Source organism: Lagopus leucura, unplaced genomic scaffold, assembly GCF_019238085.1.
Source record: "Lagopus leucura isolate 7727_CA_CO unplaced genomic scaffold, USGS_WTPT01 Super-Scaffold_702, whole genome shotgun sequence".
Taxonomy (NCBI): domain Eukaryota; kingdom Metazoa; phylum Chordata; class Aves; order Galliformes; family Phasianidae; genus Lagopus; species Lagopus leucura.
Genome location: NW_024962254.1, coordinates 7,489,008 through 7,512,778, shown reverse-complemented (window position 1 = coordinate 7,512,778; position 23,771 = coordinate 7,489,008). Strand labels below are relative to the sequence as shown.

Genomic DNA, 23,771 nt, shown 5'->3' with positions numbered 1-23,771 from the left:
TCTACAAATCCTTTCAGACATCCTTGAAATAATAATAAACGAAGCAGTTCTCATTTCTCCCAAGCACCAACATTAGCAAAGCTTTAACTAGCCATTTTTAAAGTGGAGCTGGAATAAGAGGCTGTTTACCTACACTTCTGACTTCCCTTGCATCATCTGATAAGCTTCAGTGTTAAAACGGAGAGGCATGTGCCTTTGGAGCCATTAAAAACTCAGACAAAATGTTCAATCAGACACACTGCCTCATTTTTACCCCATTACCAGCATGTCACCAAGAAAAAATGCAGCTTTCTCTGCCAAATGTGGGCAATGTTAAAGATCCATGAAACAAATGCTCACAGATTCGTAATCCAGAGTTTAAGCAATCAGTGTTCTGTAGAGCACTATTCAGCTACATAAACCCAATGAACTTCAGCTTTTGTAATTCTGCTGTGAAAAATACACACGAGCATATTGCCATACTGCTGCCCGTGCGCTTCGGAAAACACGCCAACTTCACACAAAGGACTCCTTGCTTCAGGCATCACCAGCAGTGAAGGGCACAGCCTAAATGAATAGGCTCTAAAGCAAAACAAGGTTAAATATATTAAGTTCTTGCGTGGGAGATCTTGGAGAAAAAGCGGAGGATGGCAGAGAACACAGCATTGGTTCAATGCTGAGCCACCAGTGCGGTGTCTGGGGGAAGATTTTGAGAGGTTGCACTAATTTAAAGTGCTGCTTTTTAGTATACTAGGCCTCCTCCCCCCAGGGACCCTGGCCATAAAGGTTCCAGCAGGTCTCTCCACTGTGCTATCACTGACCAAATTCCAAATGGAAAACGATGACAGTCCCTCCATCTAAACGCCCCCCGCAATTACAACTTCTTATTAAATGAGTGGACATTTGAAATCGTTTTGGAAGGCTGCAATTACAGCACATGATTACTCTTTCCTGTAATTACTGCACATAAATACATGCCATCTAATAGTTTATTGCACCTTGTTACTGTACTTACAGTAAACAGAAACCAATACAGCCCATGTATTTTGACACCCACATCAGATTTACCAATTTATCTTCATTACAGCCCCTTGTGCTGTTACTGTCAGTCTTCTCAGAGCTATGCTAAGGCAGTGAGAAGATGGATGAGGCTCATGTACATGGACTTGCTGCTGCAGCAAGGCACTTGAGAGGCACAGTCACCCTTCCAGTCATATCAAGTTGGCTAAAAATCAGCTGCATTAAGCCAATGCTCTGCTCTCATTTCACCTCCTCATAAATTATGGTACATGATTTGGACCTTGGAAGGTTAAGTCTGTTATAGGAGTAGTTTGAAACCTACTGTCTCCAGTTGCTTTGTCACCGTGGCAAAGATTTGACCACGCTACTACTTTTATTCTAACAACAGGCTCAAAATAGGTGTGTTTTCCACTATGACAGATATCAGAAGATAGTTCTGAATGAATCTACGACAATAAATCTACACCTAGTTTGGAATAACAGAGATCTGCTATGGCTACAATTGTCATAACTGGCCAAATGAGTTAAAAGCCTATGTTCTGTGAGGTCATCAAGAGGTGGCTGAAAAGCCTCAGCACTCTAAAAGCACCAATACATTATATTCCTCTACAGAGAAAATGAAGAGGTCATGTCTCACTGCAGATGATTTAGCTCTCCAATCACAACATTCTGGCATTTCAAAGGACTGCACGCTGAAGGCTGTAATAGTTTTGGATCATTCTTTTGCTAAATGCAGATCTTGCACCCCAGCAAACCAAACTGTCCAGCAGTGGGTGTGTGTCGTAAAGATTCTCCCTGATGGAGGCTCAGGTAAGCCAGCATCTCCCACAGTGCATTCAGAAATCACTCAGACTCAGAAAGCATACACTATGGGCTGAATGAGCAAGTCAATGAGCTGTAGCCTGGATAAACAATCCTCTCCTATCAAGCTGCACATGTACATTGAAAAGCAGACCAGGAATTACTCATATTCTGGACATTTCCAAATCAGCTGACATAATACAAGGCTGTAGATCCTGCATTGAATGCTTACTGTTGAGCCTCCATTGCTCTAGTAGCTGTTTGCATATAATCCCATGGAAAAATCAGTGCAGGCAAAGCTATTACACCAGCACTAGAAAAAAGTAAGAAGAAAAAATGGCAGCCCGTTTTCTGTGTTTTTCCACAGCTCAAACTCCACTCACATTCCCCAGTTTCAGATTCCTTTCTTTAGTAAATTGATGTAGTATATGATAGAAGAAGACAGAATCACAAAATCATAGAATGGCTTGGGTTGAAAAGGACCACAACGATCATCCAGTTTCAACCCCCTGCTATGTGCAGGGTCACCAACCACCAGACCAGGCTGCCCAGAGCCACATCCAGCCTGGCCTTGAATGCCTGCAGGCATGGGGCATCCACAGCCTCCTTGGGCAGCCTGTTCCAGTGTGTCACCACCCTCTGTGTGAAAAACTTCTTCCTAAAATCTAACCTAAACCTCTCCTGTCTCACTTTAAAACCATTCCCCCTTGTCCTATCACTGTCCATCCTCATAAACAGCTGTTTCCCCCTGTTTATATGCTTCCTTCAAGTACTGGAAGGCCACAATGAGGTCTCCCCAGAGACTTGTCTTCTCCAAGCTAAACAAGCCCAGTTCCCTCAGACAACATCTATCCAGAAAAAGAAAGAAGTGAAAGTAAGAAAAGAAGGAAGCCTATAGCCATAGTGCTGATCTGTTCAATTATTGGAAAAAAAAAATACATACAGATCACCTGAAAACTGCAATTCACCTCTCCTGGAAATTGCTTTCATTTCCTTGCAAAGTGAGCAGGTAACTATAAGAACTGCCTTTCTTGTTTTGGATGAGTATATACTTTATCCCCATTATAGACTCTTCAAGAAAGTGTGTGAAATAAAACAAATGCTTTTGGTTTACTTCATGTGGGACAGAAATGTAATTAAGTGGTCATTTTCCCCTGCTTCTGGCAGAAGCATTCCAATAGTAAGAATCCACTAAAGAAGAGACCATCCTGCATAAAATCCAGTGACATCCAATCTCCCCCAAAAGCAGAAAAATACTCCCTGATACCAAGCACTGAATAAAACCTGCACTTTTCCAACACATTATAGATGTGTAGAAAAAATTAAGCCCTACACTCGGGAGCTGGAAAAAAAATAGTGTTGGCAGTGCCACAATGCCACAGTCAATGAAAGATGTGGTAGAAGAAATACATCTTTTCTCAAAGAAGGTCATTCAGGGAGGAAGGAGGAAGAGATAGATGGATAATCTGAGTTTAAATGCACAGTGAGCCCTTGCTGAGAACTCGTGTTTCCTCTGACACCGACAGGCATAGAAGAGACACTCTAAGCCATCACCTGGAGATAGCAATGGCATGCAGAATTAATAAGGGCTAACATCATCCCTGTTTATAGAATTGTTGAATCACACAATATCTTGAGTTGGAAGGGACTCATTAGGATTACTGAGTCCAGCTCCTGGCTCCACACAGACCACCCAAAATCCAAACCCGGTGTCTGATAGCACCGACCTGTTGGCTCATCTTGCTTTCCAGATAATTTTTGCAATGATATAGAAGTACTGCTGCTAATGGAATCAACTTGGTTAACAGTGGCCAACATGAAGTAGCATCCCTGTCATATTCAGGGGGGAAAAAAGACAGCTTATTAAGAATAATTAACAAGCGGTATCTAGGAAAGGTCTGTCAGTGCTTCACACATGTATTGGGCATAAGAGACCAAAGACTGTCAGGTCATGCACTATTAGAGCTTTTCAAAGGGAGCCAAATTTGCTGTCTTTTATAGCAGAGAGACTCCCAGGAGAAAGGTATGAAATGGAGCTGGAAGGGAAATACTGCACCATGGGAAGATTGTGGTTGTCTTGGCAATGAAGGCCTTCCCAGGGGGTTATTAACACAACAAGTCAAGCATTAAATAAAATGCTTTTTGAGGGTGTCACAAGAATGTGCACACCTTGGCATGCCCAGCTCTGGAACTCTAGCAGCTTGTTTGTTCTGATCCAGAGAATTCCCCTTCCAACAGGCAGTGCTGGGCAGTGCTCCTTAGCAGCTCAAGAGGTTGATTTGGCCATCGAGCCAAATCTCTCTCCTGGACAGCATCCCCAGCTGGGTTTTACAACATGGTCCTGCCCCCATTTCTCCATGACACTGTCTCAAATCTCCACATGCAGGTGTTTTTCTTCTCTACAGCCTGCCTTCCATATGGTTTTACTGCTCCCCATTCACAGAATTATAATTATAATTATAATTATAATCATTAAGGATGGGAAAGACCAATAAGATCATAGTCCAACCACCAACCCATCAGCACCATGATGCTGGGAGCACCCTATGATACTTTTCCTCAATTGTGCTTCCTGTCTTCAGAATCTTATAGACAGTTATTTTCACAAATGAGACAAAAACCAGAGGAAGGAATACATTAACCTATATTGAATTGATAACTAAACTCTAATTCTTACAAGCAATTATATATATTTTTTTGTTCTTTTTGCTGTAAAAATTCCCCATCACTATAGGAATCCTCTGGCAAGTGTAATTGTGGCATGTTTCACTGTGATCTGATAGGGAAGCACATGAATGTGAAAAAGACTTATAGACCTAAGATTCTCATCAATATATATATTTCAAAATCAATGCCAATTTCATTCAGTTTACGACCTTCTCTGACCGTATAAACTGGAAAGCTTGCAGTTATTTGAACACATGATTACTTAACAGTTTCCAATTTAATAAATCGTAACAAGGGCAAAATCCTTTTATTCCCTTCCATTTATTTATGGCCTGGAATGTGTGGGAATCTACAGTGAATTATCAAGGAATAAACCTACATAAAACAATGTACAGTAGTAAATTAAGAACAATTTTGGATTTCTAGCAAAAAAACCCTCAACAAATATGGAATATAAATAAGTGTATTTTACTGCATTTTGCTGTGAAATAGTGACTGCACTGGGAACTATTTTATTCAGGCACTTTTTAATTTGTATGCATTTGAAAATAATTTCCGAGAATATATGGTTGTAATGATTGATGAGGTGGGACAATATGGCCATATTTCACTTGTACCAACATGAATCAAGAGCTCCTTATTTCACAAACTGACATGAGAACAGTCAAGGAAAGCACTACCATGGTGTACAGCAGTGCAAAAGAGATAGTAAACCAGTACACGAATATTTCAATCCGTACCCATTATATTGAAGCCGTTTCTACACATTCCATTAAGATTAGATGAAGGAAGTGATTGGTGCACTCTCTTCAGAGGGCAATTTTTTTATTTGAAAATTGTCATTGGTGGCCCCAATGAGCAAAAATTAAGGAATTAGTCATTGATTCTGAAGATGCAATGAAAGTGAATATGGTCAAAATTTGCTTTCATCAAACAGAATACTCTGAATCTTAGATTTGGGATGAAAACTCTAAACATGTTTAACTTCAGAGACAGGAAATGTGCCCATAAACTTCAAGGTTACTCAAGCTGCAAGAAGTTCTGTCCATACAAACCTTGGCAGGGTTGTGGTGTTACCACTACTGTTAGAACAAGTATTTTCCTCTGGAATATTCTACAATTCTCTTACAAGTAAAACTTAAGGGCTACCATGAAAGATTTAACTGAAGCAGATTAGAAGTGGAAAACATCGTGCACATTTGTTTCATTTTTTTCCCATGCTTGTGAATTGCATACTGTATTTTTTCCTCTGTATAATCAGGCAATTCCCATCTTTGTGTGAGTCAGTATATGTTGAGAGAAGGGAGAATTCCACTTTCTTGGCATAGGAAGAAGTGATTTTAAACTACAAAAATCAGTTAACCTTTTAACATATATTTTCCACTTAATCTTACCTCCAAAAAATGCTCTGCTTGCTGTTCTCGATCCAATTTTCTTGATGTTGTTGTAATCAGTCCTGTGAACAGAGAATGATATTTGACTGTCAATACCAGTTGAAAAATATATATCTCTATCGACCAGAAGACCAAATTCATTTTTCAAACACTCAAAGGGAAAAAGTCTATTTGAAGCTGTATCAGCCACAGATTTCTTGACATCTGTCAAGCCTTTTCTTTTGCAGCACAGCCATTATGACTTTCTGACTAACAATGAATCTTTACAGAAAAATGCTGCGAGAAGAGTAACTGAAAAACAGTGAGCTGTGCATCTCTCCTTAACATGCTGCATTTATTATGCTGAATAAAACACCTTAATAAAAAATCACTATTTGTCTTATGATTAAGTGCTTCATTGAATCATTTGCATTTGACTCAGATCCTTCCATAAAAAAAACTCATTAAATATTTCAGAGTTCTTAAACAATTAATGGGATAGGATGCTGATTACCTCCATGCCAAGAATGCTTGACAAAGAAGATTATTTCTGTAATAACTACTTGTATATGTAATGATTTCCAAATGTAATCATTCTAAGGTATTAAAGATTTTATACCAAAATTTCATCAATTTGTTCCATGATCAAATTGAGTCTTTTTGAATAAAGTATCTTATTACACGAGTATGATCAAGATATCTTTTCTTCTAAAGCAATTTTATGGCAACAAGTTGGGAGGTGGTGTCGATCTGCCTGAAGGTAGGGAGGCCCTGCAGAGGGATCTAGATCAGCTGGATCGCTGAGCCGAGGTGAATGGGATGAGGTTCAACAAGGCCAAGTGCCGGGTCCTGCACTTTGGCCACAACAACCCCAGCAATGCTATAGGCTTGGGGATGAGTGGCTGGGTGAGTGTGAAGAGGAAAGGGACCAGGGGTGTTGGTTGATGCTCGGCTGAACATGAGCTGACAGTGTGCCCAGTTGGCCAAGAGGGCCAACAGCATCCTGGCCTGCATTAGAAATCATGTGGCCAGCAGGAGCAGAGAGGTGATCATCCCCCTGTACTCAGCACTGGTGAGGCCGCACCTCGAGTACTGTGATCAGTTTTGGGCCCCTCACTACAAGGAAGACATTGAGGCCCTGGAACGTGTTCAGAGAAGGGCAACAAAACTGGTGAGGGGTCTGGAGCACAGGGCTTATGAGGAGCGGCTGAGGGAGCTGGGAATGTTCAGCCTGGAGAAGAGGAGGCTCAGGAAAGGCCTCATTGCACTCTACAACTTCCTGAAGGGAGGTTGTGATGAGGAGGGATTTGGCCTCCTCTCCCAGGCAACAAACAGGACCAGAGCAAATGGCCGCAAGTTGCATCAGAGGAGGTTTAGGTTAGACACAAGGAAGAACTTTTTCTCTCAGAGAGCGGTCAGGCACTGGAATGGCCTCCCAGGGAGGTGGTGGAGTCGCCGTCCCTGGCAGCGTTCAAGAGGCGCCTGGATGACGTGCTGCGTGATGTGGTTTAGTGCTTGTGGTAACAATGTAATGGAAGGTTGGTTGGACTGGATGATATTGTAGGTCCTCTCCAAACTTGTGACTCTCTGATTCTATGCTTCTATGATTCTATGATTCTATGCTGTGCTTTCAGAAATGATTAATGTCTTGTAAGATGTATAGCAAGTAAAGAAAATGAAGTACTTTACAAGTTCCCTCAAGAAAAGCAATGCACGCTGCTCTATGAACACAGGTTAGTTTTTACTTTTTCTCAGTAGAGATTTAAAGGTCAGATTTGAGTTTCCTCCACACAAAACATTTCTTTGAATGGGGAAATTCCTCGTTTGAATGTCGTCTGATATACTCAGACAACAGTAAAGGGACTGATTTCCCCTGGAGGTAAAGATGTTTTTGGAAACAATGCCAGTGGACAAAGTAGTTCTTAAGAACTCCTCCTCTGTAAGACTATCAACAAAGACAGGAAAAGGACTCCCTGTAGTACTTATAATATCTACTTATTTGATCAGAGCAGTCAATCACCTAAACACAAATCCGTGATAACTGCAAATTCTGCAGAAAACAACTGCAACAACATTTTATAGAGCCTCTAATTCCTGAAAGTTTCTACAGCTGCAATTCCTCATACACCGTTGCCTTCTACTTAGAGGCATCACTTATCTGTGTTAGTGAGAAGCGGGGGAAGAGGACACATTGTGGATAAAGAAGGGAAAATAGTACTTGAAGTAATAGAAAGTCCAGTCTGCCTCCCATATTTCAGGCTCATTATGAGATCTACCGGACCCCAGAAGTGACACCCAAGGGGATATTGCAGGCACCAGATTGGATCATTAGAGCCATCTCAGTAATATTATTACATGGAAGAACAACCAGGTGCTGGCAAAAGGCTGAAAAAGCAAAATAACTGGTATTTCCTGCGCCAAGCAATTGTAAGTCTTCAAAACAGTTACACCATATGGGAGACTTCTACTCACTGCATGAGTTTAAACAGACATGACAGCATGGATGACAAATTGGTGTCATTCACACAAGATTCCCCACGTCTAGAGAAGACACAAGGAAGAAGTTCTAAGTTATGAAAGAAGCGTAGCTTCAATAAATTGATTAAACAAAAAATTCAGATTTGAAATATTTTTATTTGTTCTACACACGGTCTCTATGGAAATTAATTGTGCATGACCTAACTTCAGTAAGGAATATGATCATTTTTTATACTGTCTTTCACATTCATCCTTCTTACTGGGGTACTGTAAATTACAAAGACCTTCCCCTTAAATAATAAATGTTTAGAGTATTTACTATGCTGAAATATTAGTCAGCTCCCCCCACATACTGGGGAATGCTCAGGCAACTCTGTAAATCACAGACTTCTGTCCTTATCACCTACTTCAGGCAGAAGATTTCACTTCTGCTTTGAAGACCAAGAGCTAACATCTGACACTGAGCATCACTCACAGAATTTATAGTGCTTGTCTCTCACTAGTAAAACAAAAGCAGTCTCACACAATCGCTGTTCCCACTACAGGTGTGGGATTTTTCCTTTTTTCTTTTTTCAGTGTAGGGCCTTTTTGGGCTGCCACAATGGTCAGAGTGCTTGCAGAACTAAATTTACTTCTAAAGGGGGTATTTGAACACATAGCAAGAATCTACAACAAAAGTGCCTATATTTTAAAGTAAACAGATCTTAACAGATTTAGTACCAAGACAGCAGCTGCTCATGAAGAACAGGTAACCAAGCAAACAGATTCAACAACCAAGTCCTAATACTAAAACACAGCTGCCCTTAAAGAGTGCTACAAAATACTTCTATACAGAGTTCTACAACAACAGTTTATTTAATTATGGTTATGTATTGGTACAGATATGAACCTTGTTCTTTCGGATTATAAAGCTGCATTCCAGGGAACTCTGCTTTAGATCTATCATTGACAGTGAAAAAGGAAAAAGATTCCAGTTATGTTTACTACACCAGTTCCTTCATGAGTTTCATGAGAATGTTGCTGTGTCCGTCTTGTATTTAGTACAAATACATAATAGTGGTAATTTTTAGCAGGATGTTTAACTTCCTTTTACAAGTCCATAGCCACTGAAAGAAACTTGGTTTTGCACAAGAGAATACACCCCAACTGCAGTTCTTTTGTAACTGTACTGTATCATCATACTGTTATGTTAGAAAGGCATTATCTAAAGAAAATAACTTGCAGGGAAATATATGCCCAAAGTAATGATGCTGGGCTGCACTGATACAAAATCTCAGGGGGACAATGATGAAAAATGACCATTTCTTTTTTTCCCATCTTCAATATGTGCCATAGCTCTTGTAGACACAACCATCTGGTCAACTGTCCGAAGCCAGCTGGGAGATATAGCAGGCATTTTTCACAAAATAGCAAAAATGCTAACAAGCTTCAGAAGTCATACCACACCACTCAGATGGTTTATCTGAAATTTCCAGGGAAACAACATGGTCCTTCTAGGTCCAGGAGATATTTCTAAGTGTGATGACTCTTAAAGAACAGCCAGGAAAGTGAAGAGAAAAACCGGGTGTGATAGAAAAGTTATTTGTGATAAAATCATCATCAGGGTTACGTGATTCTGTTCCCTGAATTTCTTACTTTTTCTTGAATTTCTGACTTAAAACATCTCAGTGTGCATCCTGGCACCTTGGCTCCTCTGGCCAGAAGCAGACTTTCTGACAAATTCAGGAACGTTGCTCCAGCATTTCAGGTTGGAGACAACCACGTTCTTATATAACTTTTCTACAAATTCTCTTACTTTTGATATTGGAATACTCTTTCCATCCTAAATAAATTAACAGTTATTTTTCTCCTCGTGTTACAGAGTTTGGAAAAGATGGAAGGTGACTGAGCTCACCCTGTGCAGTATGTCCTGTAATCCTGCTCTGAATTTTGGCTGGTCCTGAATGGAGCCAGGAGTTGGACTCAATAATCCATAGGGATCCCTTCCAACTCGGGGTCCTCTATGATTCTGTGATTCTAAGCCCCAGTTGAGACACAGAACTTAGAGTTAATGTCAGGTATGTGTGTGCCCACGGAGGCATGCAAATGTATGCATATATATCTACGCAAGATGACATAAAGGCAGGAATATGAATTCGATGCCTGATGCTTTACAATGGGTTTTACAGAAAACTATCTTTATTAGTAATAAAGCCATCAAACCTGGCAAAGGAACAGCAACTCATTGGTTCTATCACGTCACCCAAGTTGTACTTTGTTATTCAGAACTGGAACAATGTTCTGTCTCAAATAAGAGTCTTTTGTGATGCACTGTATTTTTTGAGCAGTGTTCTGCTTGGACGCTTAGACGTGGCCATGCCAGATGAACGTATCTGAGAAATACCTCAAATTGACAATTGCTCTCTGATGATATGCAGGTAGTAGGCTCAATCTAGAGCAATTCCACTGGAATCAAGGCAGATCCACAAATTTATGCTAGCAAAGAACTTTGTACAGTGCCTGTAATCTTTGCATTTTTATTGTCAATAACACATGAAAAAAGAAAATTACTTACTTACTTAATGTAAAGGAGCAAAGCAAACAAATTTATATTTCATGTAATTTGAGGCCCAAATCTTTCATTTCTGTAAGTTCTGTATCTATATTTGCATTTTGATATACTTCCTTAGAAGCTTGTGATACTGCCATTTATTTCTACTGCAGCTCAAGTCTAACATTTTTGCCAATCTGTATCAAAGCTTGTATTGTCCAGTACAGAAAATGGAAACATACTTTATATGATGGCCTAAAGATAACACATATACTTAATTTTATGATTATTTTTATTATTAACTTGACAAGAAACATAGAGTAATGAGCAAGCAGGGTGAGAGTTTTGAGAAAAACAGACATATGACTAAAGGCAAATAGTGACTTGCCACATACTCTCAGAATCATTGAGTGGTTTGGGTTGGAAGGGACCACAAAGCCCTGGCGCAGGCTGGTTGCCCCCACCAGCTCAGGGCCCTTCCAACCTGGCCTTGAGCTCCTCCAGGGATGGGGCACAACAGCTCTCTGGGCAGCTGTGCCCAGAATTTCCCCCAAACAGCTAAACTAAGTCTCCCCTCTTTTAATTTAAAACTGACCCCCTTTGTCCAATCACTACACTGCATGACAGAGTCCATTCCCACCTTTCCTTCAGGTGCCTTTTGGGTACTGGAAGGTCACTATAAGGTCTTCCCAGTGCCAACTCCTTCAGCCTATCTCTATAGGAGAGGTGCTCTAAATCTTTGAGCATCCTTCTGGCCTCCTTTGGACCATGCCCAGGGACCAGACCTGGATGCAGTACCATAGTAGGGCCTCATGAGAAACCTCCATGTGCCTTGTGCACTTAGGTAAACAGACAACATTATAGAAATGCATACATATGTTCTGTATATATGGTCCAATATTTGAATATGTGTATGGCTTTTTATATATATACCCAATGAAATGAATGTTAAAAAGTATCCTAAAATACACTAATTTAGAGAGTTATAGTAGTTCTGATGTTCACTGGTGCTTATTCATTCTACATATATGTATTGTTTTAAACATTTGTGTTAGAAATAGATTGCACTTAAAGAGCCATGGAAGAAAAAATCACCCAGCTCTGTTGACCATAAAGCCTATGGTAGAGGTAACTTCTAAACACCTGAACAGTGCACAGGGAAACACTGCGGCACGTGTGCTTCTTCTGATGCTTATCTTCTGTGCATCCAGATCAGCCCAAAGCTGGAGGTGTGATCCTGAACTGAACTGACCTTTGACTTAGAAGAAATTCACATATTTTTCAATAGCACAGCATTTTGGGACCAAAAATCAGTTTGCTACAGGCTATTTTCTAGCACAGATTGCATTTCCCTAATATGGCTATGAAGCCAAGGAGAGTTCAATAGCCTTCTCCTTATGAAATTAAATTATTTTCTTTCAAACTGTAGATGGATAACCTTACCTGAGCTAAGTTGTGAAGTCGCACTTAAAAGATAACAGAATCTGGTATGGAGACACAGCATATTTTACTGCTCGCTCTGGAAATACCACAAATTTTATGGGATAAAGCATTAATTTTTTGAAAATGAAATTTTAAAGAACTCCTTTATTAATATCTCATTTCTAAACTTGGTTTAGATGAGATATGAAGAGAGTACACGGCAGGTAATACAGGCTAAAGTGAAAGAAGACAAATATATTCTTCTGTTTTAAGCTGAAGACTGAATGTCTTCATAGGCATACAGAGATGAGCAGGAAAACAGCTCCCTCCCCCTCCTCAGAAATTTAACTGAATTCAATTTACTGCACGCTTTACTGTTCATCAGTAAATCACCTTTTTTTTTTTTTTTCTTCCAGCCATGCATACTCATAAAAGCAATTCATAAAATGCAAGTGCGGATGGGAGAGAACTAGGACTAAGAGCTTCAGGTTATGGCTCAGAGCTTTTCTAATATCTTATAGTTGGAGGCAACTTTCTCCTAATAAAGGTATTGATCTTCATCTTATCAGAAATCAATTCTGAGTTGGAAGCAAGAATACAAAATTGGAGAGGCTCTTCTGCAGAGGTACTGTGCCCCATTTGATGCTCAGCCCACAACACAAACAATTCCCAAACATCTTTCTCAAGCATTGTAAGGAATAAGCATACAGAAAGAAAACCACAGTAGGATATCAAAGGGAACTTTGTAGAACTACCCTTGGAAGCTCTGCTTGGGGAGAAAAATGCCTTGAGACTGTTTGCTGAGAACATGGCTCTTTTAACCCAACAAGTGAAACAGACAAAAGAACCTCTAAAGCAAACACTGCTTTTCCAAAAATGCTCCATGAATTCAGTGACTGGTTATACACACTGCCTGCTCCCGCAGGCCGACTGTGCAGAAATTCATGTGGGAACACACGGGTTTACTGATGAGTTTATTAGAAATCTCAACTATTTATTAACAGCTGACACACAGGTATGAATGCAGCCTACGTATTCCGAACACAGATAAGAGCACAGAGCTGTTCAGAAATACAGCCATCAGCTGTCAGCTGTCCCACTGCACTCTGATAGCATGAAACTAAATTTGGGGCTTTCAACGGGAAGGAAAAAAGGGAGCAGCCAAAACAAACAGCATCAGGATTTCCATCCTAATTCAGGAAAGTAAAACTATCAAGTATTCCTAACCACAGAAATGCAGAAACGAATAGCAATAACCAGGGTAATTTTATTACCCACAGGCAGTGAGAGGCACTGTAAACACTCTAACAGCACATTCATCTCCTGCAATAAATTAGAGATAGACAAAATGAAATTGAATTTCAAAGATAAATGATAGAAAATGATGTAAATTTTACTTGGAGATGTAAACAAACATATCATTTTATATAATTACAAATGTAAACCTCTAATTTAAGAAGACTGTATTTTGATCTAAATGAATGATACTTTATTGAGCAAGAGAAAAAAAAACAGCAGGCAAGACTGTGCAATTACATGAACGAGGGCTGCCTTATTGCTTTTCCAGAGGTGACAATGAGCAGAACGACCTCTTTGAAAATAGCTAGGAATGAAAAGTGATTGCTTTTAAAAACAGTTATGTTTTCTAATGTGTGGCTCTGAGGAAACGAAAAAAGTAAAGAACAAGCAGAAGAAAACTCCTTTTTTTGGTTGGACCTTCAGTTTCTTGTGAGACTTTTCTTAGCTTTTTCCTGAAAATGTGAAAACTCTGCACAAAATGCAAAGTGAACATTTCTTTCAGTGAAGAATTTGGATTTTGCCTTTAAAGGTAGCTTTTGGTTTGTTGTTGTTGTTCTTAAACTATGTTTAAAAGGCAATATGGTGTGACAGTCTGTTCTGCCTTTTGGAATGGAGGGCTCCACGGGACTTCCCCTTCTCACAGAACGGGTTGGGTTGGAAGGGACCACAAAGTGCCCCCTGCTGTGGGCTGGTTGCACCCACCAGATCAGGCTGCCCAAGGCCCATCCAAGCTGGCCTGGGAGCAAACCTGGGCTGTAGACCCCTATCACTCACAGCTTTCTCCCTGGCTCTGTCTTCAGCTGCAACACCATTACAGATCTCCTACAAAGGAGAGGTGACTTATGCTGTGGGGACACAAACCAGCTAATGCCACGCTGCCTACCAGAGACCCATAATAAACCCGCCAGCCTTTCTTTCGGTGAACTAAAGAGACTAAGATCCTTTGGCTTCCTTTCCTTTCCATTTTCCATTCATCTTCCTGCATTGCAGTTCCAGCATGCTGTCATCCACCCTGAGCCTAAGGAATGGAGAATGAATGCTGTGCTCCAATAACATCTCCACAGGCCCCATAAACCAGCCCAACCACTGCCTCAGTGCATGTGCTTTGAGCAGAGATGGGCAATCTTGTTTTCAGTCCTCAAATGCCCTGCATATCTCATTCCATTTCGTTTCCTTGAACCCTCAGTATTTTTTCTTTTCCCTCCCTGGCACCTCCTCTGTGTAAGATGACTGCTATTTCTGGATCAGAACCTCCCACTTTTGAAGCTGGCATCCTTGATGGGAACACCAAACAAGATCATTTGTCTAGCCAACACTTGAAACTGTTAATGCTCCTTTCAGCGTGGAAAATTCCTCTTTTAAGACTCATCACTTTTATTTCCTCCTCAGCCGGACCCATATGCACATATCAATTATCCTATTAATCTCCATGTCCTCATGCCTCATGAATTCTGCAGTGCAACCCTACCAAATGCATTACAGAAGTCCACATAGATTACACATATAACATTTCTTAGAACATCATTTATCTTATCAATGACATCAAGGTAGGCTAGCGCAATTTACTTCTGCTAAACACATGAGCACTTTTATCCCATTTTCAATCTATTTCCATGTCTTTAATTCTACTGTCCTTCAAAAAGCATTCAAAAGCCTTGAAGATGACGGAGGTCAGACAAAAAGAAGAGTAAACACAAGGTTTATTCTTCACACTGCCCTCCATGGACATTCCATTTGTTATCTCCCACTTATATGACTCCACTCCAAGATTTGATAATACTTTTCAATAAGTAACTGCCTACAGGAATCCAATTTAGCTTTCCTAAAACACTTTGTATGGAAATTCACAGGTTGTGGGCTATGGAGTTTTCAAAGTTCAGATCCTTTATTTAGGCTTAAATGAGTACATAAGAACAGAAAGAGCATTCGTATCTTCCTTTGTTTCCATCCCTAACAGAGTGCAGTGCTGCCTAAAAACCTCATTGCTAATATGATGCCTCAGCACAGATTTTTAACATCCCCCTGCATTGCTTTCATTTTCAGCGAGAAATTGCAGAATTCTATTTGGGTTATAATTAGCATGTAATTGTTACTTACAGGAATAGCTATAAATATATCTAACTGGTGGCTAGCTTAGTAACCAGTGCACATAATCATTATACAATTTTCTTTAATTTTTTTTGTGCACAAAGGCCTCATCATTCTGCAAAAGTGACAACTGAGCCTAACTAGAATCTGGTTATAATTTATGCTAATGAATTTCACTGTTTGCAGGAGAGGAGAGTTATATAACACGGGTGATGGGATGGGTGGTGACACCTTCAGTGAAAAGGGGACATGCAAATGCTTCTCATCCCATCCTGCTTTGTTCCATCTCTTTCTTTGGCATATTATGATGTAACAACAAAGGCAGGAAAAAGTAATAATAACTAAGTCCCCAATGTATGCTTTTGTATAACACATACCTAGGCTGCAGCAGGCTAAGTCCTGGTATTTTCTTTTCTCAGTTGTGGAGGAGATGTGGAGGTGTGTGCAGGGTACAGCTTCAGTGTTTTCTCCTCATCTGGACACCTTCATTACCTTCTAAAGACAAACGACTTTGCATCTTTTCATATACACCCTCAATGAGTGCTGCTCTTGACAATAGTAAAACAGGTCTGCTTTGCTCCAGCTGAGCTCAGAAGGCTTTCACCCTTTATTACCAACGATTGCCTCCACCAATTAGCACCCATTGGTGCTGGGAAAGCGGTGCCTTGTGCCAACAGCAGATTCCCCAGATCAAGTAAATCTCGTCTTCATCTCTAATAAAAAATGATTCATTGGTGATGTGACCTTCCTGATGCAGGCACAGAATGCAGAGCTGCTGAAAGAGGCCTCATAGAAAAGATATATGGCCTTCTTTGGTGACAAACAACCTAAAAGACAGACCTATGTATACCTCAGCTGCCCTTCCCAAGGCGGTCTCCTGCCTGGGAAGCAGCACTGAGACACTCTGTTTGGTTTCTTGCTCACCCCCTGACTTGTTCAGTAACCTTCCATCCGATATTTGATGTCTCAGTGCTTCAGTTTTCCCTCCCATAAAAACTGGGATAATTGATATCTTTCTCTGTAAAGTGCCTTGTGATCGATAAAGGAAAAAATCACTTGTGTAAGAGAAAGGTATTATTATTAACTAACAATCTCATAAAGCTCAGCCATAACAGCACTTTCCCAAAATTTATGGTTATGTAGGTAAAGAAAGTAATTTCTTTAAAGAATAAAATTCATCTCTTTGGTTTCTAAGGTTTGCTGCTTTTTCTTTGCTCGTTCATACAGAGATTTACTTTAATTCTTAGCAATGGATAAAATGTAGTACTGGCTTTGACCCCTGACTTCAATGGCTTTGCACATAACAGATAGCAATAACACACAGAAGAACTTGAACATAAGCAGGAGCTGCTTTTCTCTGCAGAACGAGGCCAATACGTCAGTCTTGGTGACCAACTGTCAGAGCAGAGGGTCCTGCAGACAAGAAAATCTTTAGCTGAGGAAAAGCAGCAGAATCAGCTGTTGGCACAGAGCTCTCACCTGGGTACCAATGGTGAGATCCTCAGACAGCTCTTCCCATGTGTGCAGGCGGAAGGACAGCAGACCCAAGTTCTGCTGCTCTATCTGGATTCTCATCAAGACCCCAAGCACTACACCCTGCTCTTTAGAAATGCACTTCAGTGTTCCATGCAGTCTATCTTGGCCACAGCAACTGGACGCACGTGACCTTGAGTAGAGCAGGGAAAACCAACTTGTGGAGTAATATAAATAAATAAATAAATAATGTTCTTCTCTTTTTAAAAGCCTTGCCATGAGTTTTGTTCCATTTAACTGCAACACTCTTATTTCAGCTAGCTTTAATCTAGACAACTTTTCTACCAGCTTCTCCATAAAATGGATGCCACGTTTAACTGTCTTGCTGACCACAAGCTGAGAACTATGAGGATAACACACACACACATTGTGAAATCTATTCTGTGCTAACCTATCATGACACAAAAGCCAGTTGTTATTGAACTACTGGATACAAAGGCTCTGAAGCAGAGTGGGATGCTTAGTGTGCTCATTTGCATCTCATTACCCAGCATGCTCTTCCTCCTCAGAGCTATTTTCATAGTGGTATTGTTGTCCAAGCCCTGGGAACAAGTGGAAAGATTTGGGGGCTTTGGATGCAGGCAGTTCCTTTCTACTTGCTTTGCTCCTCTTTTACAATGAAAGGCTTTGCAAAGTGCTGAAAATGAACCATTTTTCCATTTTTAAAGCTGTATGGGTGAGGGGGGGTTCAGTAGTTTAAGCTATCAGGAACAAATCTTGAATAACAAGTAAGACTTCAGAAATGTGAGCCTAATGCTCCTCTGCACAAGGTGTTCAGGCATGAAGGTTTTGATCAGAGAGGAAGAAATGAGATAGAACTTCCTTCTGATTTAAGTTTTGTTTGTACAAAGAACCTATTCCAGCAAAATGTGATTGCAAGCTCCCTGCTCAATGAAGGGCAAATATCTTCAATTGCAATCCAGTGCGATCAGCAGCTTTCTGTGTGCATTATGAGCCTCAGCAAAGAGAACTGAACATGCTGGCTTCTGTCATTGTCTACATCTAAGACTGCGATGATTTCACCCTGTCCAATTCATTTCAAAAGCTGCAGCTTCCAATTAAAAGTACAAGTTGTCAGCCAGAATAAGTGTCTATCATTTGAGCCGCAGTAGTTTTGGTTTCTGGCAGATGTACTGCATCAAAGGGTTGATTTGTAGATCACTTACAAATTTTAGTCCAACAGTTAAGGGAATGAAACTGCTGCAGACACAGCACTCAGAACACAAAGTTACTTGAACTTCCCATAGTTTGTGGTATGTTTTGTAAAGCTGAAAATAAAACCAATTTCCAAAATGACTTCATGTTTTTTCAGAGGTACCTGAAAATTAATAAAAAATAATAAAGTCCAGGAAAGCTGTTATGGTTTAACCCAGCAGGTAGTTGAGCATCACAGCTGTTCTCTCCTTCCTTCCCAGTGGGACAGGAGAGAGAATAGAAAACAAAGTAGAACTTGTGGGTTGAGCTAAAACTCTTTATTAGGATGGAAAAAAAGGAAAAGGATAATAATCATATATAAAAATAAATGCGTATGTATATAACAAGTGATGCACAAGCAATTGCTCACCACCCACCAACCAGTACCCAGCTAGCCCCCTGCGCAGCAGAAGAGAGCGTGATGAACTCCCACCACCTTCAAAATTCCTTCTGCATGATGATATGGTATGGAATATCCCTTTGGCCAGTTTAAGTCAGCTGTCCTTGTTCTGTCCCCTCCCAGCTCCTTGCACCCTTAGGTGCAAATTGCCTTGGCTCTGTACAACGCTGCTTAGCAGCAGCTGTAACCATCAGTGTGTTGTCAGCATTGTTCTTCTAGAACCAAAACATAGCATCATACCAGACATTCTGAAGAAAACAATTCCATCTCAGCTGTAACTGAGACAAAAGTCTATGAACCTCAACTTCATATTCATTAACACCATCTATCACACAAAAATCACATTGTACTTAGTAAATGTCAATGAATTCTGCATCAAAAGCCAGTGTGAGGTTGGGAGTTAATTCCTCCACAGGTTAAGCAGATTTCTCTCATTTTACAGATACAGAAACTAAGCTATAAAATTAAAAATGTGTAGAAGACTGGTGCAAACCATAGCAGGAGTGCATTTTTAACTCTTTAGTCTCTCAGGTCTTTTTTTTAAGAATGGGATCAATTTTGAGATTTCTCTTTGGGATAAAATGTGATTAGAGTGGCCAATGTCATACAAATAAAAACTAAAAAATCTTCAGATCAGAGGAAACCACGATTGATGGGCTAGGTTTCTAAGGCTAAGGCTCAACACCACTTTAAAACATCCCTCATGTGGCAGGAGGCTGAGTGGCATTTCATAGCAGGATGGTGTGACGGTGCTTCTAGTTCTGTGCTGTACAAGCCTTGATGAAACAGTGAGGCATTCTCTCTCACCCAAGTTACTCATTTTATTTTAGCATTGTTTTCACAGCAGTAGCACAACCCTATGTCTAAAAAAACTGCTCCTGCAGGGTACAAAAGGAACAGGTTACACCTGTTGTGGATCCTTGGGAGTGTACTTGGTGAGTTTAAACCCAGAGATATCACACAAATGGATTGGATATTAAAATATATTAAGATGGAGGAAATAACCACCAACTTCTTTATAGCCCAGATCAAAGTCTTCTACAGTGCACTGCAGTCAGTTGGGGTGTCATGGAGATCTGCACGCATTGCAAGCAGAGACTGGAGTGCACTTGGCAGCTGGGAAAAAGCTCCATCAGAGCCAGGACAAGCCCATCACAGCTAGGACAAGCCCATGCTTAACCACATGAGCAATAAACCACATTCCATCAGCATTCCAAAGGGCCATGATATTTAGTATCGTTATGCAGACAGCTCTGACTGCTCCTGCACAAGGTGCAGTGATGGTGCAAATACAGGGATGCACCATCACTGAATGTTTCTCTTCTACTCGCAATGCTTGTCTGAGTACGCAGAAATAGATCTAGGCAGAATGGCAACACAGAATCACAGAATCATTAAGGTTGAAAAAGAGCACTGAGATCATCCAGCCCAACCAGCAGCTCATGCCCACCATGCCCACTGACCACGGCCCTCAGTGCCACATTTTCACGTTTCTTGAACACATCCCTGGGCAGCCTGTGCCAGTGCCTCAACACTCTTTCTGAGAACAAATTTTTCCTCATATCCAATCTGAACCTCCCCTGGTGCACCTTGAGGTGATCACCTCTCACTCCATTGCTGTTACCTGGGAGAAGAGGCCGACCCCCACCTCACCACAACCCACTGTTGTAGAGAGCAATACGGTCTCCCCTGAGCCTCCTCTTCTCCACATTGAACAATCCCAGTTCCCTCAGCCGCACCCCTTAGGAGCTGTACTCCAGACAGCTTCACTGCCCTTCTCTGGACACGCTTCAGTGCCTCAGTGTCCTTCTTGTAGTGAGGTGCCCAAAACTGAATGCAGTCCTTGAGGCATGGCCTCACCAGTGCTGAGTACAGGGAGACATTCCATCCCCATGCTTTAGGCTTCATCACTCTCCCACCACTTCTGCCAGGCTGGACCCTTTTAGTATCTGTGTGCAAGGAGTAGTCAGGAGGGACTGCTCCCACCGTGCAGCTCCTCCTGCAGCTGGAGGTCAACAGGGACATAACACCTGTGACCCCTATTTCTGCTGCAGAGATAACTTCAACTTCCTATTCAATTTTATTTCTAGGTCAAGATAAGAATGATAGATTAAAACCAAAAATAGCAGAGCACTCAGTCTATTTGTTGTGCTGCACCTCAGACAGCCGGCTGCCTCTAACTATGCCAGTTATTGATTTTTGTACCAAAACATTTACACTGGCACAACCCCTAGTGAGTGCAATTATGTGGGCATAAAGGTTCTTTGTACTAGCATAGAATATGAGATAAATAAGGTCATTTATACTGCTCTAACTGCATTCATTTCAGGGTATTTGTATAACTTTAATCATATCAGGGTAGTTAAAGCAATACAACTTGTGTCTACAGACAGAACCTCAGCCTAATGGTAATTAATACAGACACTTTCAGCCAGCCTGGTCTGCAAGGCTTACACTAGAAGCAGCAACTGACCCATGATGATCTGCAGCCCTAACAGAAACCTCTATAAAACAAGCTCCACCTCCACTTGCTTTGGCCCCATTTGCAGGAAGGATGTTGTAGCAAGGAGGCCCTGAGAATTGCAAGTTGCCAGCAGTCGCTTTTCTCTTGAGTCTGGACAGCGGAACAAAGAAGAAATAATCAATTCACCAATGACATCTTGCTGTGAAAGGGCTGTGCCAGCACAAAAACGCTGACAGAGCAGTAGTTAACCCTGCACTGCCCTCACGGTGCTTCATTCACAAGTGAGCGGTATGTGGGAGAGGGGCTGTTACTGCAATCAGTCCTGCAGGGCTTTTTGAGGCCATACAGGCACCATCCATCAGTAGGGACTTTGCTGTCAGCACTCTGCAAGGCAAAGGGACCTGCTTGGTGAGAGCTCTGGGTATTCATCAGGGTTGCTTTGGATGGAGTATGGTGTCAGGTCACCCTGGAGGCTGTGCCCTGCATGCTGTGTGATGTGATGGAGGGAAACAGCCCCTAGAAATAGGACCCCCTCTCCCACAAAGTTCCCCCAGGGGTTAAACTTCAACTCCCAAACACAGAAAACCAGCTTGTACTTTAGATGGAGGGCGGATTTGCCAAGAGACTGCTGAACCCATCACTGAGATAATGAGTAAACATTTTGCTTAGCTGCATACTCCCAGTCTCTTTGATCACTTTTCCCTAAATAGTAAGAGAACAATCTCACAGGAAACAAGAAGAAATTTCTCGTGAAGCAGCCATGAGTTCAATGGCCACAGGGCTGATGTGTGGGAATGCTGCCATGCAGAAAGGACCTGAGGCATGGAGCAGCTCAGTGACATGCTCGGTCTCAAGTCTGGATGTATGCATGGACAGGGGAAGCTCTGCAGTCCTGCAGCAGGACCACCTTCCACTCTGCCAGGTGTGTGAGTGGCTCATGCAATGTCAGAATGAAGAAAGGGCATGTATCACCTGTAAAGTATGTATGGCATAGATATGGCATACAGTGTCAGAATAATGGAACCCCTCACTACAAGGAAGACGCTGAGACCCTGGAGCATGTCCGAAGGGGGGCAACAAAGCTGTGAGGGGTTTGGAGCACAAGTGGTATAGGGTATGGCTAAGGGAGCTGGGATTGTTCAGTCTGGAGAAGAGGAGGCTCAGGGGAGAACATATCGCTCTCTTCAGTGGTGAGGTTGTGGTGAGGTGGAGGTCGGCCTCTTTTCCTGGGTTACAGTGATAGAATAAGGGGTGATGACCTTATGAGGTAACAGGTGAGGTTCTGGTTTGATTGGAAAAAATTCTTCTCAGAAAGTGTTGAGGCACTGGCACAGGCTGCCCAGGGAGGTGGTGCAGTCACTGTCCCTGGAGGTGTTCAAGAAATGTGGAGATGTGGCACTGCAGGCCATGGTTAGTGGGCATGGTGGGGGTGGGTCTAGTGGTTGGCGACCCTGCACACAGCAGGGGGGTTGAAACTAAATGATCGTTGTGGTCCTTTTCAACCCAGGCCATTCTATGATTCTATGATTCTATGATCTTACTGGTCTTTTCCAGCCTTACTGACTGTGATTCTGTGATGGTTTTATGAATAAATGGTATGTATCATGTTTGAAATACATATGGCATAAATATGGAAAATTCCTAAAATAATAGACATATAAATAAAGTATATTAAGAAACTTTGAGTGAAATACAGAGAAATTCCATTTGGAGGAGTTGGAATGCAATAGGTCTGCCAATATGAAACATAAGGTGGGATTAATTCTGAAATTATGACATGTAAATTTTGGTATCTACATGCAAGTTAGGGGACTAACACTGCACGTTCAACTCAGTTGCCTACACTCAATCAGGCTTATGCTAAGAGTCTTTCTCTCAACTTTCACTGGAAGGAGGGGCTCTTCTGTAGGTCGTGGGCATCTGTGCCACGTTCAGGTGTTTGAGGGCTCCTCATTTAGCACTACATGTCCTGTCTAGGCAAGCCATTACGCCATCAGCTTGAGAGAGAAAAGAAAACAGTCCCTTGCCTGCTGTGTCAAGTTTGTGGCCACACGAGGACATTGGCTAGAATTGCATACCTCCCACTGATGAATGATTTAGGGTCTCAAAAGTGATCTTAATTTCATTTTTCTTCTACATGGTCTCTTCTCTGCATCTTATCTAACACAGAGCTGTGCTAATTCATATCTTCTTATACTGCACACCACCATTGATAGCCTCCCTCCCTCACAAATCGTTTTGACAAAATTGGGCATCAAATGAAGTGCTTTTCTCACTGAATCTCAGCTTTCCAACACTTCTTTTTTTTTCCTCCTGAAAAAAAACCCACACCTCTTCATTACAGTGTTTTTAATTTCCATATTTTTCTCTAAATTTAGGAGTTTGGATTCAAAGATCCCACTGTGATGCTGAATAGTCTCACTTAATGCTTTGATAAAGTGTTATGTTCCCACAGCTCTTGTGTCCCAGTGTCCCAAGAGGTCAAAATTTCATGCTTAGGGGAAACCACAGCTACCCATAGGG

The 23,771-nt window shown here is 41.4% G+C and overlaps 1 protein-coding gene across 1 annotated transcript in view; it reads right to left on the bottom strand.

The window, feature by feature from the left end:
- The window catches only part of FAT3 (FAT atypical cadherin 3), a 361,473-nt gene that overhangs the window by 126,707 nt on the left and 210,995 nt on the right, over nucleotides 1-23,771 (bottom strand). The window contains exon 4 of the mRNA XM_042862629.1: nucleotides 5,862-5,923. Coding sequence (XP_042718563.1) covers nucleotides 5,862-5,923 — 62 coding nt within the window. The remainder of the gene's footprint in view (nucleotides 1-5,861; nucleotides 5,924-23,771) is intronic.